This window comes from Theropithecus gelada, chromosome 18, assembly GCF_003255815.1.
Source record: "Theropithecus gelada isolate Dixy chromosome 18, Tgel_1.0, whole genome shotgun sequence".
NCBI classification, from domain to species: Eukaryota; Metazoa; Chordata; class Mammalia; order Primates; family Cercopithecidae; genus Theropithecus; species Theropithecus gelada.
The window spans coordinates 821922-846960 of NC_037686.1; the positions used below are offsets into that span (position 1 = coordinate 821922).

The window sequence follows — 25039 nt, forward strand, 5'->3', positions numbered from 1 at the left end:
ATTCCCCGCACTGCACATTGTGGCCCACCCTCTCTTACTGACACAGACGTTACTGCAGCAATTCTCTTCCCTTTCTACATCAGCAAGTTTTACCCTTCCCAGGAGATTACTCCTGTTATCACGTAAACAAGCAGCAACTTCTCCCACCACAAGAAAAAACAAAGTGAAACTTTTCTTCACCCACTACAACCATCCAGCTATCATAACCTCGTTTCTCTACTCCCTTTCACAGCAAAACTCCACAAGCTGTCTACTGCCTCTAACAGTAACTCCCGTTCTCTCTGAAACCCACTCTGAGTAGGCCATCACGGCGCCTGTCCCTGCTTCCACCAAACTACTTATTGGGGTTCCGAATGACCTAATCTATGCTAATTCCAAGGGTCAATTCTTTGCCCTCATTTTATTTGACATAGTTGGGTAACTCTCCTTTTGTACATGCTCTTGACATGGCTTCCAGGATGCTCTGTTTTCCTCCTGCCTCTAATCACTAACTCTTAATCTCGCTGTTGATTCCTCCTGTCCCCAGCTTCTCACCGTGAAGCATCCTGAGGACCAGGCCTGGTTGCTCTCTTCCATCTGCCTCACTTCCAGACAGTCAAGACTCAGTGCCATGCTGCTCCCTCTCGCCTCCTACAGTCTCTTCCACATAACAGCCAGAATGGGCCTTTTTTTGAGACAGGGTCTCACTCTGTTATCCAGGCTAGAGTGCAGTGGTGCAATTACGGCTCACTGCAGCCTGGATCTCCTGGGCTCAAGTGATCCTCAGAGTGGGCCTTTTAAAACACAGTTCAGATGTAGCCCTTTAGTGGCTTCCCGTATCTCTGAGTCAAGGTCCTGCTCACCACCTCGCCAGCCTCCCTGTGCTCTGTGAACCACGCAGGCAACGAGTCAAGGTCCTGCTCACCACCTCGCCAGCCTCCCTGTGCTCTGTGGACCACGCAGGCGACGCTCCTGCCTTAGTTCCTTCAGGCTGGTTGCACCTTTGGCCTGAAGTCTGCTCCCCCGGGCGTCCACATAGTTAACTCCCTCCCTCAAGTCTTGGCTCAAATCTTTTTTCTTCTTTTTTTTTCAGAGAGTCTCACTCTGTTGCCCAGGCTGGAGTGCAGTGGTGTGATCTCGGCTCACTGCAACCTCCACCTCCCACGTTCAAGCAATTCTCCTGCCTCGGCCTCCCAAGTAGCTGGGATTACAGCCACATGCCATTACACTTGGCTAATTTTTGTGTTTTTGGTAGAGATAGGATTTCACCATGTTGGCCAGGCTGGTCTCAAACTCCTGGCCTCAGGTGATCTACCTGCCTTAGCCTTCCACAGTGCTGGGATTACAGGCATGAGCCATTGTGCCCTTGGCTCATATCTTATGTCCACAATGAGACCCATACTGAACACTGCCTTCAGCCTTCCTAATAACCCTCCTTATCATATTCTGTTTTTTTCTAGTACTTTTCCCTTCTAATATACTATAAAATTAGCATATTTTAGTGTCTTGTTTAACATCTGTTGTAATCACTGGCATTTCCTAACCACCTGGAAAAGTATGTGGCGCACACAGTAGGTACTCAGTCAAAACTGCGCAGCGAAGGAATGAATACACAAGGGTTAACATCTTTAATACAAAGAAAGCACTTATATATAAAGACTATCAAGAGGCAATTCACAACATAAATATAAGTAATGAACAGACATTAAAGTAGGTTCAATTCCATAAATACTCAAATACAAATTTAAACACAGAAAACAAGATTGTCTGTAATACCACCATTACCATTTTGGTTTTTTAGACTTCCAGACTTTCTTCCATGCATACACACATGTGTATTATATAAATTATTTTTCCCTCCAAAAATCAAAGATTAAAACTAGCATCATCAAATGTCGGGCAGGGCTGGGGGAAGCTGGCATTTTCATCATACGTCTACTAGGAGAAGAAACTGGCACAAGTTTTCTCAAGAGCAATGTGTCAATTTGTCATGGTCTTTAAAATACACTGTTTTTACCTCAGCAATTTAAACCCTAGAAATCTTAATAATATCCTAGGTGTGAAAAATGTATATATAAATGTACATATAGGGAAGTTCATTACATTTATAATAGCAAAACTGGAATAATCTAAATGACCAACATAGATCTGAGTATACAGTCCATTAACATTATGACACAGATTCATATTAATAGTAATTGAAAGCTGAACATAATACTGCATCTTAATTTTTTGTGTAATAAACAGAATAAGAGTTTAACTTATTTTGTTAAAAAAATAAAAAAATTTTCATTTTTTTTCTATAGTTTCATATTAGGAGTAAAAAGAAGATTTAAAGGCATAAATGCACATACAAAAATGTGTAGTATGGAAGACTATAAATAAAAATGTACTAAATGGCTGTTCTCTATTTAGTGGGATTATAGGCCTTTACTGTCTTCAAATAATTTTCTATATTCTCTGTTTTTTTCAATAGCACACGTTAATTTTAGAATAAAAAAAATGTTTTGAAAGACTAAAACTGTGATTAAAAAGCACAAAGAAAACTCTTGGCCGGGTGCGGTGGCTCACACCTGTAATTCTAATCCCGGCACTTTGGGTGGCCAAGGCGGGCAGTTCACTCAAGGTCAGGAGTTTGAGACTAGCCTGGCCAACATGGTGAAACCCCATCTCTACTAAAAATACAAAAACAATTAGCTGGGTGTGGTGGCACATGCCTGTAATCCCAGCGACTCAGGAGGCTGAGGCAGGAGAATTGCTTGAACCTGGGAGGCAGAGGTTACAATGAGCCAAGATCACACCATTGCACTACAGCCTGGGCAATGGAATGAGTGAAACTCCGCCTCAAAAAAAAAGAAAAGAGAACTCTTAAAGATTCTTAGAATTAATCAGAATTACTTAGAGACACAATCACATTGTCACTTTCCACACGACTGCGTAAGACCTACTTTTAACACAGTACAAGCAAACGAAGGCATGAACTTACTCGCCATCCTGGAAGCTAAGCTGTAACCTCCCTCTTGGTTCAGCATCACTCTGGCTTCTGGGAGATGACCCGGATGGAACTGAAAATCTCTCTTCTACTAAGTACGATGACTGGACGTCAGGATACCTACACAGAAAAAATTTGTTTTAATTGTTAAGAATTAAATTACACATATTTAAATGTCATCATGACACAGGGCTGCATGACAGTAAAACCAACCACCAGGGACAAAAACAAACAGGGCCCCTGTGTTTCAAACCATCATCCTCTGTGCAAAGCACGGAAACCTGTGGCTCAGCAATGGGGAGTTTATCTGTATTCAACAATACAGTCACAAAAATCTTAAAGCTATAAGAGCTGACAGCGTTAATACAACCCCTTCGTCCCAAAAGTCAAGATGATGCTCCTCACTAAATGTTTAGGTTGAGAGAAGATGGGAACGTTTAAGCATAGGCAAACTGTATACGTTACGCAAGACCCTACATGTAATGGATGTATAAACTATACACAGGCCAGTTGAAGATACAAAACAAGGTGTATTTAACCAAACATCAATCTGGTAATAAAACAGAAATTTTAAAAGTAAAGAAAATAAAAGCTGGTTGAGTTTTGGGGGTTTTTTTGAGACAGTCTCCCTCTGTCGTCCAGCTGGAGTACACTGGCCCAATCTCAGCTCACTGCAACCTCCGCCTTCTGGGTTCAAGCGATTCTCCTGTCTCAGCCTCCTGAGTAGCTGGGATTAGAGGCATGAGCCATCACGCCTGGCTAATGTTTGTATTTTTAGTAAACAGGGTTTCGCTGGCTGGTCTCAAACTCCTGAACTCAAGTAATCTGCCCGCCTTGGCCTCCCAAAGTGCTGGGACTACAGGCATGAGCCACGACGCCCAGCCTGGTTGAGTTTCTAAGGAAGAGAAACTTGACTTCAGGAGATGAAAGTTACTAGAATGACAAGAGTTACTTGAAGAGTTACTTCACAAACCTAGGACAGACTGAAAGCTGGAAGAGAAAGAGAAAGACAGCCATACAAATCCAGTAAAGAGTAAACCTGGCTGAAATGAATTAAAAAGTGAGACTCTGTCAGACCTCTAAATAGATCCAATGACCCAAAACTCTAGTCACAGGTGACTGGATTTGGAACAGACACCTAACCTAAGATGGACCAGAAACTCATGAGACATTAGGAGACAGTTCAGTGTAGCTAAAAATGTAATTCATAGATGTCTTTTGAGAATTTGTGTTGCCATATTCTGTAACATGAACAGAAAAGCAAATAAAACCAATGTATTGAAAAAGAGAAGAGGCTGGGTATGGTAGCTCACACCAGTAATCCCAACGCTTTGGGAAGCTGAGGCAGGAGGATCACTTGAGCCCAAGAGTTCAAGAACAGCTTAGCTAACACAGCAAGACCCTATCTCTACAAAAAAATTTTTTTAATTAGCAAAAAAAAAAAGAGAGAGAAGAGAATGAGTTATACAGAGAGACACAGGGTGGGATGACAAAAACCCAAGTCCTGATAGCTTCCCAAATCTCAATCGCTGTCCCTTCTTGCAGCAAAGCTCTGCACTCCTCCCCTTGCGACAAGAGGTACTCCTATAACCTTATGATTAATTTTCCTTTGAACTTCGCTAACACAACTTGTTTTACATTCCTAGCCATTAGTATGACTGAACTAATACAAATCCAAAACACTATAGACAAAAAAAAAAAAAAAAAAGACCAAAATAGGTAATTGGTGCTCAAACCCCAAACCTACCCACTGAAAAGGCAATGCAGTATGTCTTTTCCATATTCATTTCACATATTTGGCCATCTCCCTCATAGACAAAACAAAAAGCTCAAGCCTGACTGAGAAACATAAGTATCAGCATGCTGTCGGCTTTACGAACCTGGAAAAAATCTGCTCAAACAAATCTTACCTGTTATCAGTGCTGGATCTATTCCTAGCAAGTGTGGAAACAGCAACCGGCAAGCCAAGATTTGAAGAAAGAGTGACATTTTCCAAAATCCCACTGTTACCAAATAATGAATTGGTGAGAAAGCTTGGAAATGATTCTTCTGCTATACCTCGAAAATCTTCCATCTCACTGCAATAACAAAAGTATTTCAATAGGTCACATGTTACTATAAGATGTTTTTAAATGATTAAAAGCATCATCTTAGAAAACTAATAAATCTTAGGAAAAAAATCCTTTTTGTAGCATCAGTAAGGGGGAAATAGGCAAATAGTCTGAGGTAAAATTAATCTCAGAATACTCTGCTACTTTATAGATGAGAATAGAAACCTTAAACCTTAAACTTATCTTCTTATAATTAACATAATAACGCAATACAACACATTTTAATTTGCTCTTTGCTTCATGTAGCAAGGAAAAAGAATTACTACAAACTTATCTAGTAAAGAAAGCAAAGATGGCAGAACACTGATGGTATATACAAATGATTTTAGGGCATATTTAAAAGTTTGGTAGTTACGTACTCATTCTAATACAGAACAGAAAAAGTACAACTAGCAAAAATCTAGCCTGGATCTCAGAGTGTCGTTAAGAGCGAATTAAAAAGTGAACACATTCAAAGAAAAATTTTCAGTTAAAGTATAGTTGGCACATGGACAAGGTAAAAGGGGTAACAGGGGCACACAAATGACTAAATCTGGAAAACACCAGCACAAAACCGACGCTATTACTAGAGAACTTGACCACGGTACTCTGAAGATGTTAGCCAGTCTCAACAATTTTTCAGAGTACCTATCATATACACACTGCATGGAAATCAGTAAAGGAAATGATGACAGGAGGACTAAAAGATAAATAATCAGGAAAAGCTAAAAAAAAGAGAGGATATTGGCAATGTGCCTTGAAGACTGAGAAGAACTTTTAAAAGGCAGAGTATGGGATAAGAGAGTTTATTTAGGATGACAAACATGAGCCAAAAAGGAAAAGAGTTAAATTTTATTGCGTATCTACTAACTTAACTCACTGAATCCACAGAAAATCTTACAATATAGGTATTACCCCATTTTACAGATGAAGAAGCAAACTGAGAGACTAAATGAGCTCAATTTTCCCAAGGTTGTAATTCGTAAGATTCAAACCCAGGTCTGACTCGAAAACCCACCCTAAGTGCTATGTCTATGCTGGCAGCAGCAAATCCTCCAATGTATTTTGGCAGCAGGTGAACAAAATAACACAGTAAACGAAGCTAGAATGCCAGAATGGAGCCAGATTCTCAAAGTCTGAAACGGTGGATTGGAAAGTTTGAACTGTATTCTGCAGCCAACGAAGGACTGGCACAATCCATCTATAGTATGGGAAGGGAGAGGACTTAAACACCTGGAAGACTATTCAAAGAGCTACTTCAGTAACACAGGAGTGTACTAGGATCAACGACAAATTGGATTAAAGCACAGATTTTAGACAGTATGGACTAACTACTCTACAAAATATAAAAAGAAAAGGTTTCACAACCACTGAAGAGAGTATGGGGCAGGCGCGATGGCTCATGTCTGTAATCCCGGCATTTTGGGAGACTGAGGCAGGCGAATCACTTGAGGTCAGGAGTTCAAGAACAGCCTGGCCAAAGACGAGGTGAAACCTCATCTCTACTAAAAATACAAAAACTAGCCGGGCGTCATGGCGGGCACCCGTTACCCCAGCTACTTGGGAGGCTAAGGCAGGAGAATCAACTGAATCTGCGAGGCAAAGGTTGCAGTGAGCCAAGATTGCAGCCCCGCACTCCAGCCTGGGCGACAGAGCGAGACTCTATCTCCCACCAAAAATAAGAACTTACTTGTTTTGGAATAGGAATTAAAACAAATTAAAGAATGTGTAAGCAGAAACTCAGTTCTATGTAAGAAAACCCAATTTCCCCAAGAAAGAGAAACAGCTGGAGCCCTTCAAAAATTATCTGCCTGTTTTTCTGTGGCTAGTGAGCCTTATCTCTCCTCCTTTCCACGGCATTGTGAAGCCCCTGTTTCTCTGGCTGTGCAGCTGCAAGGTCACTAGACAGATAAACTCAAGCCGTAAAACATGTTTTTCCCTGGAGAGTAAGAAATGATGTAACGCATGTCTCAATTAATTGAATAACTGTTCTTGTTTCTTGCTTCTGTAGTATGCTATTCCCTGTACAGATCCCCCCCGCCCACCCCACGAAATGCTTAAAAGGTAGCTTAACTCTTTGAAGCGCTCAGACTTGTCCAGGGCTCAGGCTTTTTGGATGTTAATCTGACTGGGCTGGTGCACCTAAATAATAAATCCTCCTCAATCCCTCAGTCTGATTCCTAAATTATCCCACAACAGTTTATGAAGTGCCCATGCCCCTGTCTGAAGCCCACCTCTCCACTCTGCACTCGATCCCAACCCCTCACGCCACTGACAACTACTCTACCAACCGACCCCCTTTCTTAACGTGATCGAGTCTTCTGTCTGTGCAAGCCCTCCCATGCTGGGCATGCTGCTATTTCTCCCACCTTTTAAAAAAGCCTTCCTCTTCATTATCCCCTGAACTGCCACCACACCTATCCATGCTCCCTTTATCACAGGCTTCCAGAGGAATCATGACTGACCATCCAGTTTTATCACTATTTATTCTTGCATTTATCTGTCTTCTTCCAGTGAAATAATTTCTCCCTAAGAGCAGGGGCCTTGCCTATCTGTCCATCACTATTTCCTTAACACTTAGAACAATGCTTAGCACACAGCAGGTACTCAGTAAGTATCTGTGAAACTAATGAATGACAACATTCTCAGGCAGTGGGTAACCTCAACTTTAACTTTAACCCCTATATATTTAGAAGAGCAGCTTCTTGGGGAAATGTCTATCTTGTTCATCCATATATTCCCAATACCTGACAGAGAAGTGGAAATACAAATTGAAAAAACGAGTTGTAAGGAAGAATCTGTAACCCCTAGTTTGCTGATACTCAGTGTCTATTATCAAGTCATGTGCTAATTATTTCACATACATTTTTCTAATCCCCATGTCAAATCTGTAAGGTAGCTATCATTCCTATTATTGAGGGAAATGAGGCTGAGAGAATTGAGATGTTTCCAGTCCACACAGCACAAATGAGGCCAGAGGATTCCCCCCAGGCAAGTCTGGCCGCAGGGTATTCTTTCCTCTGCACTAATTCCACCTCCCGGTGGTGCCTGAAGTCCCAGCTACTCAGGAGGCCACCATGGAAGGCAGCTTGAGCCCAAAAGTTTGAGGCTGCAGCGAGCTATGATCACGCATGTGAATAGCCACTGCAATCCAGCCTGGGCAACAAAGTGAGACTCTGTCTTAAATAAATATACAGGTGCATATGCATCAGTTATATGCAAATACTACACCGATCTATGTAAGGAACTTGAGCATCTAGAGGATTTCAGTGTCCTGGGGCAGGAGCAGGTCCTGGAATCAATTCCATGGATAACCTGAGGGAACAACCACACTTCCAAATGGCTCTCTGACATCTACCTTACCCCCAGTGCAATACAAAATACAAAAGCAAACTTGTTACCTTTGCTCCATTCCTTCCTGCCGTTATCTTCAGTCTTCGCCCAAATCCATCCCTATTAACTGGCAATACAAGACAGACACCGAGGACCATTCTGATCCCTCCTGCTCTCTCACCAAACTCTAATGCTTCTAACGTCAAATACACCTCTGGAGCCGAGCCCCACTTCTATATTCCTAATGCCGGCTGCCCACCACTTTTTATATTGAACTATCACACAAGTCTCCCAACTAGCCTCCCCAAGTCTAGCCTTGTAATTACTAAGTTATTCATTCATATACAGACATGTAAACTATTAAAATGCATACAAAACACTTCAACAGTTGTTCCTATTTAGAAGGGGCCTAATCCAAAGAAAACTCAGAAATTATGCGAAGATCATTCATGCAACAACCATTACGAAACACAAACCATGAAGAACACTCTACTTGGCCCCAAGAATGCAAAAATAAGTAAGGCAGCTCTCCTCAGGGAGCTGACAATCCCTATCAACGACGATAGTGGCAAGTGCTTCAACAGACCTTTGCTAAGGGTGCAAAGGTAACAAAACCCACGGGAAGATCCCTCAAGATGTAACCTAGTACCTAGTCTCTTCTCCAGAAAAGATTACACTTGCAAACCATTCAAGGACGTAACACATTCCTGAAGGAAATTTCCTTTAATTTCTCACATTATTGCATTACCCACCCCTCCTCCATCATCTCAAGTGAAGACAATATGTTATCTCTTCTTCTATATTTGAACTGAGTAGCTATATTTGCAATTTCTCTTGCTATTTCCTTAGAGTAGTGACCTCAAATTTCACATCTGGGTTCACTAATTACATTCCTAGGTACATTACATTCCATAGTACATATGACTATAGTCAGTAATCATAGGTCTAGGTATACGATTAAACACATTTAAAAGCACGTGCCGTGGAACCCAAAGCCGAGCCAAACTTCCCCAAAACTCATCATTTACTCTTGGCACTTTAAGATATACTTTAAAACTAGGTAGGCATTTGGTATATTGTTGTTCAAGGCTTACCGGTTTTGACCAGAAAGCTGAAATTTGGAGAAAAAGTTGATTTTGGAGCAGTAAAAACGCCAGTCGAATGACCTCAAAATACTAACAGCCAATGGGAATACGGTCATATGAACAGCTGTTCTCCAAACGACTGCCTTGAAGAGGTCCTCACGTTTTACTAAACAAACTCTGAAATGAACAGCAAAGGACAAGCAGAGTGTATTAACATTCGTCTCCTTCCACGCTCTGTTGATAATGAAATCATAGGCAAGGAATGCAGGTAAACTATTAGGAAGAAATGAACGCAACCTAGCAGAAACCAAAGCAAGCGAGTCCACGGAAGACAGGGGCATTCAGCATTAAGCTCACAAAGTTACTTCCTGGGTCAGAATTTTAAACAAAAAAGAGAAACAGAACCGCCCATCACCATGCACAGAAAGCAACCACCCCCGGCCACTGCACAGGCACCTGGCGAGACGCTCAGAGGGAAGCACGGAGAAGGCCGGTCCCTCGAGAGGTGGGAGTCCCCAGACAGGAGGGAGGAGAGACAGACGCGATCCCCTGACAGCCTCTCATCACGCCCGGCCAAAGCGCAGCGACACACGGGCGTGCAATTAACCCCAACCCGGCGGAGCTCGGCTCGGAGGCCGGAGGCCGGGCCAGGCGTGGAGGCGCGGGCAGGGCTGCAGTCAACCCGCTCGCGCCCTGCCGGCCTCGCCGCCCCACAGCCCGCGCCCCCGCCCGGCCCAACCGTCGCCGTCCCGCCGGTCCGGCAGCCGAAACGCAGGCCAAAGGGGCATGCGTCTGCCTCCCGCCCAGGCGCAGGCCGAGCACCGGCGGCCCTCCTCACCGAGCCCGCGTCCCTCTCACCGAGCACCGGCGGCCCTCCTCACCGAGCACCGGCGGCCCTCCTCACCGAGCCCGCGTCCCTCTCACCGAGCCCGCGTCCCCGACTGCGGACGGCAGCGCGAAGCGGGAATGTCCACACAGCGATGGGGTGTCCCGGGCGCTGCAAGTGCGCGTGCGCACGGCCCCCGCCCCGGCTGCAGCCCCGAACGGCCGTACCGCGCCCGCCTCTGGTTTACGTCTGTTCGCAGCACCAGGCAAGGGGAGGAGACTGAGCCGGCTTTTGATTGGACAGCAGGAAGAAATGGGGCGGGGAGAAGCCCAGTGATTGGTGGGGACCGCGCGTTCCTGGATTTGAAGCGAGGAAGCCGCGCGCCCTGCGCGTCCGGGGAAGGAGGCGGAGGAGGAGCTGGAGCTCTGCGCCGGCTGGGACCCGGGGGCTGCTCCCGTTGGCGCCGCCTTCAAGGTCTTGGCGAATTTGAAAATAATGCTTACTTTATTCAGTTTGGGGCTCCAGGGCACCGCCAGTCACTCTATGCGCAAAGAAGTATTCCCCGCCAACAAATCCCCCCGATAGGTTTCGTCCTTCCGTGGGCAGATGCAGACCTTCCTGTTGGTAGACCTGAGAGGCGTCGGGTTTCACCTTCAGTTAATTCCTCGGGATCCAAGTCTCATGACAGTTCGCCACATCTAGTCGCCTCTCTGTCACACAGTAGGCTTTGTCTCGATTGGGAAAAAGTGAGGTGAGGCATAATTTGTCCCTAAGTAGCTTCCTACTTTTGTCCATCCTTCTTAGGCCACAAATCCCATCCCCGCCATCTGCTCGGCACAAGCCCTTAACTACTACACTGCTTCACTGAGACCACGCCTTTCACTCAAAATGTATCTCAGTCTTTTTCAGTAAGGTCCCTTATCTCAAAATTCATTCCATATAGTCACAGAAGGAAAAGAGTCCCTCTTTTCCAAAGCTAACCCCTTAACTTCATTCAAGTTACTGAAAGATGCCCCGCGCACTTTGGAGGAGAGAATAGGGAAAATGCAAAGTTTAGAAGTCCCTAGACCTGAGGTTAGCTCGGTGGGGAAAGACGTCTGTTTACTTGACCGCTTTCTACCTCCTGCAAACATGGCTCAGCTGTCATTCTTGTATATCCTCGCCATTGTTTTCCTTCTCTCTGCCTACAAAAATGCAGCACCTCTCTATCCAAACACATTCACCACACATGCCACACACACCACTCACATCAAACACACCACACACAGCCACACACACCCACATACAACCCCACACACGCATACACACATCCATACACAACACACACCCACGTACACCCCCCCCCACACACACACACAAGACACACATCACCCACACACCACACCCCTTCCTTGATTCTGTTTCATCACCTAATGACCATTCTTGGCTCCTTCCCTTAGTGGTCTCCACTTTTTTTTCCATAGAGGAAACCAGGCTTCCACTTTTTACACCTGATTTTGACGCATTTCATGGTGTCTATAGCTGGGTCCTGAAAACTTTAACATTTATCAGGAATAGACTCCTAATTGTCAAACTCAGTGATTATCTCCACAGTTCTTTACACCTCTTCTTGGAACCCTGCAGCCTTGGTATTTGCAAAGAGTAATTACTTTATTCTACCTTTGTCCACACTCAATGAGCAAAGATGAATGCAGAAAATCTCAAGATTTTCTGAATCCCAAAAAAGTAAGCCAAATGCTTTGTTAGCCCTAGAGCCGAAAGGGTATACTGGAGTGTAATCAGCCACATTTCACATTTCTTTCTCAGAGTATCTTAACCTCTTTCTACAAAGCGGTCACACATTGCAAGTGAACTGCTTAAATATGTCTACATGTTCCAGACTGTCACTCACACCAAATCCTTAAAAAATGTCCTTCCTCCATAAATATCCTCAAGTCACCAAAGCACTCCGCACAACACTCAGCAACCTGATAGGACTCTATTGACAGAGATCTCTGATTCAGTCTCGGCAGCAAGACAGCCTGGACTCTGACGCCAGGCTGCCTGGATCTGAATCCTGGCTGGCCCTCCCTCTTCCAAACTGTGCAGCCTTGGGCAAGTAACTTTAACCTGCTGGTATCCTTGTCTGTAAAAAGGGGATAAAGCGTTTGCCTCAGACGCTTACTGTGAGGATTTAAAGCTACTCCTGTAAGGTATCTAGAGAAGTACTGGCTCATGGAAACACTCAGCAAACATTAGCTATTATCTTATACCTCAGGATCTCACCTCAGTGCTGACTGGAGAGGAGGAACAGAACTCCCACAGTGATTTCCAAATCTCTTTAGACGCTGAGTAGAGCCTGCAGAGGCCCCATGACCAGGGTGCCTCCCAGGGAATTAGAAGTGAGGCCTATCCAGTTTTAAGTTGACCTCTCTCAGCTCCCCTTTTACCAACTGCTTAAAGTGGTATGCCTCAGCCACCAATACCCAAAACCTTCTCCCATGTAACCACAAGGTATGATTCCAGATTAACGTCCCACTAGTTCCCTAAATGAACCAGACTGTTACTTACATCCTGTTCTGTAAACATACCCCTACCCTCTTTTACCTATTGAAATCAGACATCCCTTCCAAATTCTGCCAGCTCAAATAACTTCTCTCTTTTATGCCTACTATACAATTTCTACCATTATTACAAAGCCGAACCCATTACCTTTGGTAAATTCTAGAAATGCCTTCTCCCACGAGTGTAAGTTTGTGTGCAGACTACCTTTCTATTTTTTTACATACCCCAGTGTTTGGCACAGTATCTTGCACATGGTAGATGCTCAGGATTCACTACATTAAATTGGAGAATGGTCTCAATTTCGTTATCCCATTCTTACCCCAGGTACCTCTATGACTAAAAGCTCAAAGACATGCCTTCTCATTCTGAGTTAGATTCAGCATTAAGATTTCTTGTTTGATCCTCCATAAGGCTACAAGCCTAGCAAGTCAATTAACCAGAGGAAGACCTTTGAGAATTATCTGAAAGAGATATTTACATAGAAATGCTAACCTTAGAGACAAAACACTTTGATGATTAGACAATAAAACTCCAATGTTCCTTAAACTAAAATGAATAGGCTAGGTGAGGTGGTTCACGCCTATAATCCCAGCACTTTGGGAGGCCAAGGTGGGATGACGGATTGAGCCTAGGAGTTTGAGACAGCCTGGGCAAAAAGTGAGACCCCTCACTACGAAAAATTAAAAAAAAAAATAGCCAGGCCATGGTGGCGTGCACCTGCGGTCCAAGCTACTCAAGAGACTGAGGTCGGGGGATCGCCTGAGCCCGGGAGTTCAAGGCTGCAGTAAGCCATGATCATGCCACTACACTCTACCCTGGGCAACAGTGTGAGACCCTGTCTTAAAAAATAAAAAAATAGGCCGGGCGCGGTGGCTCAAGCCTGTAATCCCAGCACTTTGGGAGGCCGAGACGGGCGGATCACGAGGTCAGGAGATCGAGACCATCCTGGCTAACACAGTGAAACCCCGTCTCTACTAAAAATACAAAAACTTAGCCGGGCGAAGTGGCAGGCGCCTGTAGTCCCGGCTACTCGGGAGGCTGAGGCAGGAGAATGGCGTAAACCCGGGAGGTGGAGCTTGCAGTGAGCTGAGATCCGGTCACTGCACTCCAGCCTGGGTGACAGAGCGAGACTCCGTCTCAAAAAAAAAAAAAATAAATAAAAATAAAAATAAAAAAATAAATAAAATGAATAGCTCTTAATCCTTTGCATATTAAGAAGTACTAGAGATATGACAGTATTCAAGGAAAGGTGTCTTTGAAAATTAGAATAGTTATAACAATTATGTCACCTATGTGATTACCTCATAAGACACATGAAATACTGTTCAGAGCACCTCTGTCTCTCTAGCCCTGATAAGAGGTTAAACCCTTGACAATTCCTGACAGAACTGAACCAACAAGCATATTACTAGTTTTAACCATTTTATCACAATTTCTATCAAGTACATTCTCATCTTAAAATATTTTAGAAAATATTCTAATGTTGACTAACTAGGTTGAAAGTCAACATCTGTGCATTCTAAATGTTAGTCTACATACTGACTTTCTACCTTTTAAATAAATGTAATATTTTTGCTCACATCTCCTAATTTTTGTTTGGGTTTTTTGTGAGATAGTGAAAGGAGAGTAAGCCTTAGCAACTATCTTAAATAAAATACATTCTGTTTTTATAAGGCAAGAGATTTGTGTATTTTACAATATATTTTATTACATAACCTACTTGGATAATAATTACAAAAGATTTAAAGAGTAATTCCAAGTAGTGAAAGGCAATTTCCTTTTAAAAAAAAAAAAAAAAAAAGTCCACATTGGGTTTTGCTGCTTTATACACAGGAATGATTTATTTTACATACTAGTCAGTTGCAACATTAGCCTGTAAAATGAAATCCATTTTCTAAGGTCTCAAAGACAAAATCAGCTTCATAAGAATATGCTTTCACATTAGCCAGTCTGATAAAGCATAAACAACTTAAGACTATGGTAACAGTTCAAAATAAAATTTACAAAACAGGCACTTTGAAGTCAGCTACTGTGTGTAACTTCACAGTTAACGTTACTTGGACATATCTCATTTCATCAAAGGTTATCACCCAGTGAAGCCAACGTTCCTTTGATGGAGACGCACAAACAGATTTAGGTTCGAAACACCGTATTCCAGTTGTAATACATGCAAGACAGACCCTAAGTTAGAAAAATCTTCTGAAAGAAAGTGAAGAAAAACAAAAAGCAGCCAGAAATGAAAGCATTTACAAGCACTTGAATAAGGCCTTTCAATGTTAAATCAGTGTTTTAAACCCCTTCATTCTCAGGTAAGGGATTAAGAGGCCGAGAGAGATATCGTCTGCGAGGGTGAGGATACTGGAGGTTGGCAGTGTCAGCATCGCAAGAGTGCTCTACCAGAGGAGGAGGAGGAGGAGGAAGGAGCTGGGCATAACTGGACCATCTCGATCCAGCCCGTGGGGAATCCAGAGGGGGAAAGAAATACCTGAAACAATGAAGACAGGAACAAAACACCAAACAAAACAAAAACAGGGAAAAAAAAAAAAAAAAACACAAGAAAAAGAGAAAAGTAGTAAATACAGAGAGAACCAAAGAGGAGAAAACACATGCTAGAGAAAAAAAAAAAAAAAAGCTTTAGTATATTCATGCCAAAACTAACAGAACATAATAGCACAAATCAAGACCCTTACTCAAATCAAGATTGCTTAAGCAAGTATAGAAACTTGAAAGGAATACAATCTGTTAAACTTAAAATGTCAAAAAAAATCAATATAAATGTTACAAAGAAAATCATTAATTTTATAAATTCAAACCACTTTCTAATCTCTCAGAAACATCTGATGCTATTCTGTACATTTACAAATCTAATAAGCTTTTTCTCTTAAGCAATGGCTCACTCACAACAGCAGCAAGCACACGTTTTTTTTAGTGCATACAGGATACTGGGAACACACACAGTATGGCTGGCTACTGCAACATGCGTTTGAACAACTACAAACACTGAACACTTATTTTTCTGCAAAAGCCTTAGGATAGCTACCAAATTTTGAGAAGTGAAAGGACTCACAGAATGACCGTGCCCTACTGTTACTCTTCTTCCATTTTGTAACTTACCCGTAACACTTACACATTTTAGCAAGCTTAAATATTTATAGCTTTGTTATCAAGGTCAGAGCTTTACAGGATATGAACTAATTTAAACAGCCAACTAAATTAAGAAAATCTTGAGACATGGAATGCTGACATTAATTTACATGCACAATTTTAGTAAAATTTTAATGGCTTCTCTTAATAGTGTGTGTCCAAATTTTGATTTGAAGGAAACTAACCCATGGAATAAATAACACCATAAAAATATACAAATGTATATAAGAAACATTTATCTCTTTAGTGACTATGAATTAAAAACTTATAAAAAAGTGTTTCCATCTTACTTCCAAATTGTAAATGAAACAATACCAAATGCTTAACCTGGCTACAACTGTACAGTCAAGTTCCTTCATTTTACTATTACTACTTTACTAATTCACTCCTTTACTAATATTCTTTAAATACTACAAGGAAATGACAGAGTTGTACTGAATGTCATGTATAAAGCAATTCTACAAAAAGTAAATCACTCAAAACAATCTTTATAAAAAATATTTATTCAATCTTCAAATTAAAATTGTAAAAGTTCATTTTAAGCTGTTTTAAGAAAGCAAAAGAAATATGTCTATATTTTCCAAATGAAATAAAGTGATATTTCCCCTCCTCCCAACTACTTAGATAAGAATGGTAACAACCCTTTTAATCTTTAAACCCAAATTAGTTTCAGGAATATTTCAAAAAATTGTTTTGGTGACAATGTCTCAACAGAAAGCCTCTCCATTTATATTTCAAAAGTTTCAAATAGTGTCAATAAACTGACTAGTACAAAAAAATATACACTGTATTTTTAAAGGCCTTTAGGATTGCGTTTAGTAGTAAGCAGGCTGCTGGTGTATCTTGGGAGAGGTCAAACGGCGCTGGGGAAGGGGAAAAGGAGCTCGCTTTCCATTCCTGTGTGCATGCAACAAGCAGCAAAACAGCAAAGTTACTCCAGTTAGCTTGTACTCAGCTGTGCTTTCTGTTAAAGGACATAATACAAATGGAAAAGGGAAATGCATCACAGATCTAACACAGATGGTTATCGGCACAATAAGAATACAGATCAAAAAACAGAAGCTATTTACAAAAGAAAATACGCAGTACAGGCAGTGACCAAGAACCAGCCTTAAAAAATCAACTCTACTTATTTGTTTCATGAAATAATCTTTATAATCTGGTATCTTCCACGGTAACCTGAAATCGTTTTGATGCACATACTTAAAACCTCGAAATCAAAAGCAGGACTTCTTTATAAAAACATAACAATATAAAAATAGTTGAAATTTTAAATACAATTTTCTTATTTTATTTAGGATAACCACAGGATAACCACAGGACAGTCCATTAGGCTGTGTTTTGACGTTTCTTGAATTCTATTCCAAATTATTCACAAAGACATATTAAAATAATTTTATCTTACAAATTCACATATTTAAAATTTGAACATGAAAACAAAAGGATGACTCTTTACATGACATCAAATATTCCTTATTATGATACACAAGAATGTAACATACGCTAACTATTCTAAAAATCAATCTCAGGTTTTATTATTTCCTCTTATTTCCATTAAACTTTAAACACAAAAGCCAAATAATTTAATGTACTCTCTTCTAAAAAGCCTTAATAAATGTATTTTATTTAAAATTGCAGTTTGACCTAATGCAAAGACCACACTACAAGCAGTGAAAAACACTAATGTTCATTTGGACTAAAACCCTCACTATTAAACCAGATAACCTTCCTCTCACTGTTGCAGAAGTGAAGTTGAATCTTAAACCTGTAACATTTCTACCGATAGACCACTAAAGCTTCAGAATATAATGTAATGACCTCATAACCTACCTGCAAATGTTATGACCAAGTAAGCCAAATACAGAGGTAACGAAATGAACTCTTAAATGCTAATATAATCACATGTGAACATTTCCACTCCATCTTATAATCCAGGAAATAATCCACCTTAAGTAGAGCTACCAGAATGATTTAAAACAAAGAGAATTTCCAGTTTTCCCATGAACAGCCTACCTGCCAGCAGAAGATCCATTTAATGAATTCTGAAGACTTGGAATATTTGAACCTAGGGAAGGATTTGAGTTTCCCTGCTGAGAACTCCCATTGACTGGGCTCCCATTACCTTTCAAAATACCAGTACACTTCCAATTGTCCATATAATTAGCTGAAAGGAAAATAATCAAATACATTAACGTGATTAATACCAATGCCTAAGGGCACAAATCCGTACCCATGTCCTTAAACTACAATTAAAGAAATGAGGGAGAGGCTAGGGGCTACATTTCTTTCAGGATATACATTAAAGACACTTTTTAAATGGAAGACATATTGTCTTAGTTTTAACAAATTTTTAGTTGTTTTCAAAGTATCAATAACTTTAGAAATATAAAGCTTTCACCACCCATGTTACAGATAATAGCAGAGACAATTTTCTGACCTACCGTATTATCACATTATGAAATTAATATTAAAATCTCCATTATAATATTAAAGTCTTCATTATAATGAATTTCACTTATATATGTAAGGTAATGAAATTGTTTTCTTAATTATGCAAGTATAAGTTATATGGGTACCTAATGTCTTCTGAAATGGATGTAGGTAAAAAACCTTTGGAGATTGAGTGGCTTATCCAAAATGGCCTTATTAGTTTGAATGCAAAATTGGTCTCTGAAGACAATGAGCCCAAGAAAATCAAGTTAGGCAGCCTGCTGGGGAGCATGGCAAGGTGGTCCTGACTAAAGCCCAGAGGCAGAAAAGGACAGCAAAGCCCTTGAAATCAAATTACACTGAAGAAAGGAAGGTCTGAGCTGGTTTTGCCAAAGCCCAAAATCGAACATGGGAGGCCCTCAAGCTTACCCAAACTGCACGTTGGGAAACAGTAACTGCTAAAGAGTAAATAAACTAAGACAGCTATAATTTTGAATGCTAAGTATGGGACACCATTCATTATGGTGGTGCACAAATCACAGAAATCTCTGCCCAACAGATAATCATCCAAAAAGCAGTGCAGAACCACGCTACAGAGACCACAGTCAATGTCAACTGTCCAGACCTTCTCACTCAGCCTGGCACTTATAAAAAACTTACAATCAGGGCCCCAAGGCTCTTAACTTTTGCAAGCTGCACAAAGCAGGGAAGATACTGGATTTTCTCCTATTAAGCACTGATTGTCTAAAGTAATCTATTTGATAAAATAAGAGCGACTATAGTCCTAGCCTGAGTCTGTAGAGCAGTCATGTAAGGTACATATATGACAACTGGTATCTTTTTACTGGAGATACTGCATATTCTGTTGTAATTACTTTAGTTTTAAAAGTTGCTCTGTTCCATATAACTTGAAAAACAATTCAGTGATTAACTGCTATGAACTAGGTAAACTGATGTTCAAAATAACATAAATTAATATGACATTAAAAGTAACCGTAAAAGACCATTTTTTAAAAATATTTCAGAGTTTACATTTTTAAGTAAAAACTCCAGAGCAGAAATATAAACCAACAATTACCCCTCCACTGAAATCTTACCTTTCCACAATCTTACACAGCCATCATCTCCTGAAGATGCTAGCACTGTTCCTGTTATATTCCAACTCACTCGCCAGACCTGAGAATTATGATTATCAAACTGAGCCACTATATGGATTTCAAACTTTGTTGGCCCACCAGAGGAAGTCAGTTCTTTCCTGTTAATAAAAAACATTTTCTGAGGCATTCTAAGCAAAGTTTTAAAATACACACACACACATATATAAAATTCTAAATTAGTACAAGTGGTCTCACCACCACATCACTTTATAATAATGTACTCATCTGCATAAACCCCACCCTTGGCCCTTGAGCTGGGCCAATGTCATTTCCATTTAACTCGCCAAGGCCTGGAGTGATCCCAGCACATAAATGATATTCAGTGACTGTTTCATGGAAGAAAGAAACAACAAAACAGAATGATTTTATTCTCCCACACAAGGCCGAGGAATAAAACAGATGACAATAATTAATTTAAAAAGGCAGGGCAAGGCCAAGTGCAGTGGCTCACACCTGTAATCCCAGCACTTTGGGAGGCCAAGATGGACAGATCACTTGAGGCCAGGAGTTCAAGATCAGCCTGGCCAAGATGGCGAAACCCCGTCCCTACTAAAAATACAAAATAAAAAATTAGCCAGGCATGGTGGCGGGCGCCTGTAGTCCCAGCTACTCAGGAGGCTGAGGCATAAGAATTGCTTGAACCTGGCAGGTAGAGGTTGCAGTGAGCCAAGATCATGTCACTGCCCTCCAGCCTGGGCGATGAAGCGAGACCTTGCCTCAAAAAAAAAAAAAAAAAAAAAAGGCAGGGCAGCAAGTAGGAAAGAATGAAAGAACAGAAAGAAAAGAACTGGAATTCACAATTCAAAATTAAAGTTAAATATGTTATTCACAAGACTATATCAATACTAATTTAGTTTTCCCTAGACTGCCACTTGTCATTAAATATTTATAGAATATCAGTTATATTCGGAGAATTGTTAGTATTAGCCTAAATAAAGCACAATTAAGAGAATATAAATCTACTCTTTACTCAATTCCTCTTTCCAAAAAGACATATATTTATATATAAAATGTTCATTCAATAATCCATTCTTCAAAAATGACATTAATTTAAAAGTAATTGTAAAAGACCATTTTTAAAAAATATTTCAGAGTTTACATTTTTAAGTAAAACTTCCAGGGCAGAAATATAAACCAAATCATAGTTACCTCTACTCTCTCCTCCACAAACAAAGGTAATCAGGAGGCAAGAGTATTTTCAAATTCATAAATGCTTCGAAAACTCACCTCACAGGTTTTAATGTAAAAATTCTCACATCTTTGGTTGCTATTGCTAGAATATGGAAAGATCTTCCCAAGTTTGGAGCGAATGCAATATCATGAACGGGATCAGTGACTGTCATAAGAGTTTCAGCTTTTGCATATTTCCTAATGGAAAAACAAACAATTTAAACATTTTAGAAATAAAATGTACAAAGATGCACACATCACTGCATCGCACCTTTTTCATACTGCTCACAGTCATGTAGCGCTCACCTCTGTAGTAGGCTCAACAGTGGTCCTGACCCCCAGAACCTGTGAACGTAACCTTATTCAAAAAAGGTCTTTGAAAATGTAATTAAGGACCTCAGAATGACATCCTAGATTTAGGGTGGGTCCTAAATCCAATGTGCAGTAAGTATCCTTAAAAAAGAGGAGGAGAGGCCGGGCGCGGTGGCTCAAACCTGTAATCCCAGCACTTTGGGAGGCCGAGACGGGCGGATCACGAGGTCAGGAGATCGAGACCATCCTGGCGAACACGGTGAAACCCCGTCTCTACTAAAAAATACAAAAAACTAGCCGGGCGAGGTGGCGGGCGCCTGTGGTCCCAGCTACTCGGGAGGCTGAGGCAGGAGAATGGCGTAAGCCCGGGAGGCGGAGCTTGCAGTGAGCCGAGATCGCGCCACTGCACTCCAGCCTGGGCGACAGAGCGAGACTCCGTCTCAAAAAAAAAAAAAAAAAAAAAAAAAAAACAAAAAAAAGAGGAGGAGAGACATAGAGACACAGAGGAGGCAGCCATGTGAACACAGAGGCAGAGACTGGAGTCATACTGCCACAAGGCAAAGAACTGGAGCCAGCAGGAGCCGGACTAGACCAGGAAGGATTCCAGAGGAAGCACAGCCCCGACGACACCTCGATTTCAGACTTCCGGCCTCCAGAACTGAGGGAATACATTCTGTGTGAAGACACCTGATTTGTGGTCATTTGTTATGGTAGCCCTAGGAAATTAATACAACCTCCCATGTTTCCTCCTCTGATAATGTACACTGAGCTTGAAATGGTTTAATAAAAATTTAACTAGAATAAGGTCTTGGCTGGCCACAGTGGCTCACGCCTGTAATCCCAGCATTTTGGGAGGCTGAAGTGGAAGAAATGCTTCAACCCAGTAGTTCAAGACCAGCCTGGGCAACACAGCAAGACCCCACCTCTACACAAAACACAAAAATAGCTGGGCGTGGTGGTGCACACCTGTAGTCCCAGCTGCTTAGGAGGCTGAGGTGGGAGGATGGCTTGAGCCCAGGAGGCAGAGACTGCAGTGAGCTGAGATTACACCACCGCACTCCAGCCTGGGCAACAGATTACACCACTGCACTCCAGCCTGGGCAACAGAGTGAGGCTCTGTTGCAAAAAAAAAAAGGAACCCAAGATGGCTGCACTCTTGCTGAGACGTGTTCGTTGTCATTACCTCCAAGCCCACTTTGGCCCTCAGCTCTGTATCAGAAATGCTGTTCCCTTGGGAACCACGGCAAAAGAAGAGATAAGAGCGGTTCTGGAATAAGAATATAGGTTCAGGCCGGGCGCGGTGGCTCACGCCTGTAATCCCAGCACTTTGGGAGGCCGAGGCGGGCGGATCACGAGGTCAGGAGATCGAGACCATCCTGGCTAACATGGTGAAACCCCGTCTCTACTAAAAATGCAAAAAATTAGCCGGGTGAGGCGGCGGGCGCCTGTAGTCCCAGCTACTCGGGAGGCTGAGGCAGGAGAATGGCGTGAACCCGGGAGGTGGAGCTTGCAGTGAGCCGAGATCGCGCCACTGCACTCCAGCCTGGGCGACTAAGCGAGACTCTGTCTCAAAAAAAAAAAAAAAAAAAGAATATAGGTTCAAACCATCCTGTGTCTCCCCACATCACTATCTACAGCTGGTCTCTTCCCGTGGTGATGTCCATCGGCCGCCGTGGCACTGGTATTGCTTTCAGTGCAGGAGTCTCTCTTTTTGGCACGTCGGCCCTGTTACTCCCCGGCAACTTTGAGTCTTATTTGGAACTCGTGAAGTCCCTGTGTCTGGGGCCAGCACTGATCCACACAGCTAAGTCTGCACTCGTCTTCCCTCTCACGTATCACACCTGGAATGGGATCCGACACTTGATGTGGGACCTAGGAAAAGGCCTCAAGATTCCCCACGTATACCAGTCTGGAGTGGCTGCCCTGGTTCTTACTGTGTTGTCCTCTATGGGGCTGGCAGCCATGTGAAGAACGGAGGTTCCCAGCATCATCTTCCTACACGTTACATTCACCCATCTTTCTGTTTGTCATTCCTATCTCCAGCCTGGGAAAAGTTCTCCTTATTTGTTTAGATCCTTTTGTACTTTCAGATCCCCTCGGAGCAGTAGACTACCTTGTAGATTATAATCGTGGAAAAGGGTCTAGTTTTCCCCTTGTTTCTAAAAATGGGGTAGCTGCAAAAACTCCCCTTTTTTGCCCACAGCTTGCCTACTCTCGGCCTAGCAGCAGTTATTCTCTCTCCATACTGGGCTTTGATTTGTGCTGAGGGTCAGCTCTTGGCTCCTTCTTCCTGAAACAGTGGAAACAATGCCAGCTCTGTGGCTTCTGCCCTGGGGATGGGGGATGAGGCTTTGGGTGCCACTGCCTGTGGGCTGCTGGCTTAAAGGACAATTCTGTTCTTTGCTGAGAGCCCAGGCCATTAACACCTACGCAGTGTTAATGAAAGAAGAGAAGTGGTGGGAGGGGAATTAGTCTGTCCCAGCTAGAGGGAGATAAAGAGGGCTACTTAGTTCTTGGAGCAGCTGCTTGTGAGGAGAAAATATATAGCTTTTGACGCAAGAAGAAAATCCAGAAAATTATCACTGAACATATTGTTATTTCTTTTTCTTGGATTTCCAGAACAGCTTCTTAATTTTATACTTTCTCATCAAAGTCATGTACCATTTTTTGAAACTGAATTAAAATACTCATTTAAAAAAAAAAAGGAATAAGGTCTTCATTTATTAGCCACTGACACCTTTCTTAGGAAAAGAGTAACGCATTGCCTAAGTATTTGAGTGTAAATAAAAAAGTAAAGCTGGTAACAGGAATTGAGGTTTTTTCGGTTTTCCGTTTTTTTTGAGACAGAGTTTCGCTCTTGTGCTGGAGTGCAATGGTGCGATCTCGGCTCACTGAAACCTCCGCCTCCTGGGTTCAAGTGATTCTCCTGCCTCAGCCACCTGAGTAGCTGGGATTACACGTGTGCACCACTATGCCCGGCTAATTTTGTATTTTTAGTAGAGACGGGGTTTCACCATGTTGATCAGGCTGGTCTCGAACTCCTGACCTCAGGTGATCCACCCGCCTCTGCCTCCCAAAGTGCTGGGATTACAGGTGTGAGCCACTGCGCCCAGCAGGAATTGAGTTAGGTGATAATAAAAGGAAACTATGCAAAGGCTATTTCATCTTTGCAATTCTATTTCTTTACGTATAAACACAGAATAAGAGATAATGAAGGCAGTGGTAGATCAGAGTTTTCTACTAGGTTCTTCTAAGATTGAATATCCCAGACAGAACCGCAGCACGAAACCCTGAGTGCAGGAGACTGGGTGGAAAGATCTCCCCATCCCACCTTTCTACTACTTTCTTCTAAAATAGTGGTGCTTCCAGCGTTTTGTGCTTGACCTTCTTCTCACCCCAACATTCTTCCTAAAATATCGACCAAGCTGGTACACACCTCAAGGTTCTCTTCTTGACCTTTCTCACCCATCCAATCACCCTAAGCAATCTCATCCACATCCTTGCTTCTACTGTGTGGTCTGCAATCGCCTGGAAACTTCTGGGAAATCCAGAATCTCAGCCCCTTCCCGGGGCCTATACAAGCAGAACATGCATTTTTTTTTTCTTTTTTGAGACGGAGTCTCACTCCGTCGCCCAGGCTGGAGTGCAGTGGTGTGATCTCAGCTCACTGCAAGCTCCACCTCCCAGGTCCACGCTATTCTCCTGCCTCAGCCTCTCAAGTATCTGGGACTACAGGTGCCCGCAACCACACCCGGCTAATTTTTTTTTTTTTGTATTTTTTAGTAGAGACAGGGTTTTACCATGTTAGCCAGGTTTCGATCTCCTGACCTCATGATCCACCTGCCTCGGCCTCCCAAAGTGCTGGGATTACAGGCGTGAGCCACTGCGGCCGGCCAGAATATGCATTTTAACAAGATCCCCAGATGATTCACACAGACACTGAAGTTTCTACACTCATGGTTTCAGTACCTATAAAC

The 25039-nt window shown here is 42.2% G+C and overlaps 3 protein-coding genes across 6 annotated transcripts in view; 1 reads left to right on the plus strand and 2 right to left on the minus strand.

Moving 5' to 3' along the window:
• The window catches only part of CEP192 (centrosomal protein 192), a 140625-nt gene extending 130120 nt beyond the window's left edge, over positions 1-10505 (minus strand). The window contains exons 1-3 of the mRNA XM_025365559.1: positions 10404-10505; positions 4882-5049; positions 2966-3091 (exon numbers count right to left, since the gene is read on the minus strand). Coding sequence (XP_025221344.1) covers positions 2966-3091; positions 4882-5045 — 290 coding nt within the window. The 5' untranslated portion in view covers positions 5046-5049; positions 10404-10505. The remainder of the gene's footprint in view (positions 1-2965; positions 3092-4881; positions 5050-10403) is intronic.
• A 4155-nt stretch (positions 10506-14660) lies between these two features.
• The window catches only part of SEH1L (SEH1 like nucleoporin), a 39130-nt gene continuing 28751 nt past the window's right edge, over positions 14661-25039 (minus strand). Inside the window, exons 6-9 of one of the 2 annotated variants that reach the window (XM_025365486.1) lie at positions 20808-20948; positions 19521-19678; positions 18007-18157; positions 14661-15334 (exon numbers count right to left, since the gene is read on the minus strand). In XM_025365486.1, coding sequence (XP_025221271.1) covers positions 15139-15334; positions 18007-18157; positions 19521-19678; positions 20808-20948 — 646 coding nt within the window. In that variant the 3' untranslated portion in view covers positions 14661-15138. Of the gene's footprint in view, positions 16958-18006; positions 18158-19520; positions 19679-20807; positions 20949-25039 lie in introns of both variants that reach the window. The other variant, XM_025365487.1, reaches the window with a different exon arrangement.
• LOC112611550 (succinate dehydrogenase cytochrome b560 subunit, mitochondrial-like) lies at positions 22207-23134 on the plus strand. 3 transcript variants are annotated; one of them, XM_025365491.1, is made up of 3 exons: positions 22207-22283; positions 22700-22759; positions 22924-23134. In XM_025365491.1, the coding sequence occupies exons 1-3, from the start codon at positions 22207-22209 to the stop codon at positions 23132-23134; spliced, it is 348 nt and encodes a 115-aa protein (XP_025221276.1). The 3 variants fall into 3 exon arrangements, with proteins under 3 accessions (XP_025221276.1, XP_025221274.1, XP_025221275.1); XM_025365489.1 differs by having other exon boundaries at positions 22700-23054; XM_025365490.1 differs by having other exon boundaries at positions 22703-23054.

Bases quoted from the DNA above. Each gene is read 5' to 3' on its own strand.
- LOC112611550 (XM_025365489.1), top strand. From the start codon at position 22,207: ATGGCTGCACTCTTGCTGAGACGTGTTCGTTGTCATTACCTCCAAGCC. The intron at 22,284-22,699 runs TGCTGTTCCCTT...CACTATCTACAG, and splicing joins CCTCAGCTCTGTATCAGAAA to CTGGTCTCTTCCCGTGGTGA.